At 31.6% G+C, this 3,577-nt stretch overlaps 1 protein-coding gene across 1 annotated transcript; it reads left to right on the forward strand.

The window, feature by feature from the left end:
• Positions 1–2,897, forward strand: LOC112997740 (ATP-dependent DNA helicase PIF1). The gene is made up of 4 exons (XM_026123630.1): positions 1–304; positions 399–966; positions 2,724–2,799; positions 2,877–2,897. Exons 1-4 carry the CDS (start codon positions 1–3, stop codon positions 2,895–2,897), a joined length of 969 nt encoding a protein of 322 aa, XP_025979415.1.
• The last annotated feature ends 680 nt before the right edge of the window (positions 2,898–3,577 follow it).

The following is a 3,577-nucleotide window of genomic DNA, read 5'->3' on the forward strand; positions in this document are numbered from 1 at the left end:
ATGCGTTTACAAGGCAATGCCCAATCAATTGATGATCAAGAAACTACTAAATTTGCAAAATGGATTTTAGATATTGGAGATGGAGTTATTGGGAATCAAAATGATGGATATGCTACAGTTGAAATTCCTCAGTACCTATTGATTACTGAATATAATGACCCCATTGATGCTATAGTCAGATCAACATTTCCAGATTTATATCAACACCACAGTAATCCTGAATTCTTCAAATGTAGAGCAATATTAGCTTCCACCAATGAAACAATTGAAGAGGTCAATGATTATATACTTTGCTTGATTCCAGGTATTTATGCATATCCGAAACTTACAAAAACTAGCATCTATTTAATATTTGTCCTCTATTTAACTTTGCATGCTAACTAAAATAAATATAATAGGTGAACACATGGAATACTTAAGCTCTGATTATATAGAGAAATCAGAAACCATTGACAGTTGGCATTTCCAATCAATTACCACAGAATTTCTCAATTCACTAAACATATCTGGTCTGCCAAATCATTGTATCAAACTAAAAATCGGTAGTCCTATAATGTTGCTAAGAAACTTAGACCAAACGCAAGGCCTGTGTAATGGTACTAGATTAGTAGTTATAAGACTAGCCAAACATGTAATTGCAGCTGAAATCATTTCTGGCAAAAATCTTGGCCATAATGTTTACATCCCGAGAATGTCAATGTCACCTTCACAATCACCATGGTCTTTTAAACTTTTAAGAAGGCAATTTCCAGTCATGGTATCTTATGCAATGACAATTAACAAGTCTCAGGGCCAATCACTTTCTATGGTTGGACTTTATTTGCCAAAACCAGTCTTTAGCCATGGACAATTATACGTTGCATTATCAAGGGTCAATTCAAGGCAAGGATTAGAAGTTCTTATTCATGATAAAGACCAAAAAAATATGACTTCTACTACCAATGTAGTTTTCAAAAATCTTACAAGGTAACTCTAAATTTTGAAACAATAAATTGTACTATTTATTGGCAACAATTCTTAATTGTTATCTTATTCATATACATTCTAACATACAACCAAAGATGACATCATATATCACAATCTTAAATTTTACATTGTCAGGTATGTAATCTTAGTTACTACATTAATATCTTCCATTTATAATTTCATTTACTTAACTTTCTTTTAATAACCTTATATTATTAACCCATTTAGAAAGATATTCATAACCTCTGAATATTTAGCACTTTATCACAGCTTAGCATAGTGCTATCATAGCTTTAAAAATGTCTTTTACTTAATTAAACAATGTTGGTCATATTCAATTGCTTTGTTTTATAGCCAAATCATAGAATGACAGCCTTTCATTCACAAATAACAGCTACTACAAGTGAACTACAATCAAATGACTTCAATATATCTGAGCCCAAAGCATAGAAATTTAAACAAGAACTACCTTGCCAATTCTTGCTTTGACATTTACCTGTAAAAATTCTGTTTATTTTTCTCCAAAACATAAAAATTTAAACAATTGAAGTTCAATTTTCTTTTTATTTCATCTGCTACTCCTTATATGATAATTATTCTTTAAAGAATATTTATCAAATTTTCCTTGCACTTTTGTGCCACTATGAAAAAAATTCACTTATGCCAATCGTGCAAATATATCAAATTATGCTGCATATACTCCATTGATTGAAAACAACATCATTCTTATTTTACAAAAAAAACTACATTAAAAAAATCCAGTTATGTAGCATGACATAATTATTTTAAAAAAATTGTTATATACATGCTTCAGACATCATATGATTAAAAATATAGTATATATTCAAATTTTCCCCCTCTCCAATATGTTAAAAACCAAATTCTAAGAAGGAATTCTAGAAATTGGGCAAATCTTCATATCCAGCCCGAAAATAAATCTAGACCATTAATGCCCCACAATATCAACCGTGTTAACTTTCTGCTTTTAACAAAAACTCTTCAGTTACTTGGCACCTATTCAATTCACAATTATTCACTCCACACTTGTTGACAATCGTGCTAAATTTAAAAGCAATGATAAAATCAACCATCAGTTATAGCATTGGAAACAAACATATATTAAATATCACACTCTAGAAAACCCTATAACCTACCTTCTCCTACAAATCCTTTTTCACTTTTCTGTCCAGACTCCAATTTCATGTCATCTACAAAATAAACAGCACATCTTCAACAACATTAAGTGAAGTAAGTCATTCCTACTCTCCTCTTCATGCCAGGCAATTTTTTCCTCCTTTTCTTCAACATCTACACTTAATCTATTAAAACTACCATATCTCTGTCATTGCAGATGAAAAATGCCATGATCAGACCGCCATTGATCATCCAATTTATCGCTGCCTTCAACAACGACAAAGTCATTTTTTTTCCAATTCTTTCATTAGTATTATCGTTGCATATACATGCATTTATATTTCTCACTTTTTTTTTGCAGAACATTATACAACTTTCAGCGTTCTACCATACACAATGGGCACCACAGTATCCCAAGTTTGTTCATCTGAGATATAATGGAGCCATCTACGAAATATGGGTCAGACGACACAAAGAAAAAGTCTATTTGGCAGATGAACTCGAAAACTTCAGGAAAGATTAAAATATCTACGAGTCGGCCACCATCAACTTTTTGCCTGTGACCATCACTGCGTATTTGACATACATTTCATACCACCACTAGAGCGGCAAACTTGTGGCAGGCAGAGGCATTCATCCAAAAAGCATATCTGGATTGTTCGATTTACTCAGGAAATGTTGGATACTCCTGAACCCCTGGTAAGTTGACTTTCATACATTAATCTCTTTAAACATATTTTTAGCAGTTTAACGATTTTACTTTTTTCTATCTGCAGAAACTCCCGCGTTGTACATAAGTTCCTCTTAAAGCTTGCGATCACCACATAACAGTCTTAAGGCGATCTGGTCCTCCATTGGAATGGAAAGTTGAAACCCTGAATCCTGCTATTGGTGGAAAAGGCGTTGTTCAACCATGGTATGATTTTCTTGAAGAAATGGACTTTGACGATGGAGATGAAGTCTCTATTTACTATAGATATTATGAAAAAAATTGGGATATTATAATTAGAAGGCGGGAGGATTGGGAGGATAATGACAACAATTAAACTGGCTTCCGTAGTCCAAAATTTGGGAAAAAAAATCTTGCTCATGTAGTTTCAACAAACTCTGTTAATGTTTCTTAAGTCTATTTTCCTGTTAACCAATATTGTTGTTCATCTATGTTTCTTAAATCCATTTTGCCATTAATCAACTTTGTTATTTTGGTGTCCATCAACATTTACAAAACGCTTACCAAACAACCCGTGCATGTGCACGGGTTACAGACTAGTGTATATATATATATATATATATATATATATATATATATATATATATATATATATATATATATATATATATATATATGCTTTTGAACTTTGGAGACAATTTAAGAAAACTTTGTATGATTTTTACATCAAATATGTAATGTTGTAAAAACATGTTTCTCAAAGTAAACAAAAAAGGTAACAAATTAAAAGCAATGAGAAAGGATAAA

The sequence above is a fragment of the Glycine max genome, chromosome 9 (genome assembly GCF_000004515.6).
Source record: "Glycine max cultivar Williams 82 chromosome 9, Glycine_max_v4.0, whole genome shotgun sequence".
Taxonomy (NCBI): domain Eukaryota; kingdom Viridiplantae; phylum Streptophyta; class Magnoliopsida; order Fabales; family Fabaceae; genus Glycine; species Glycine max.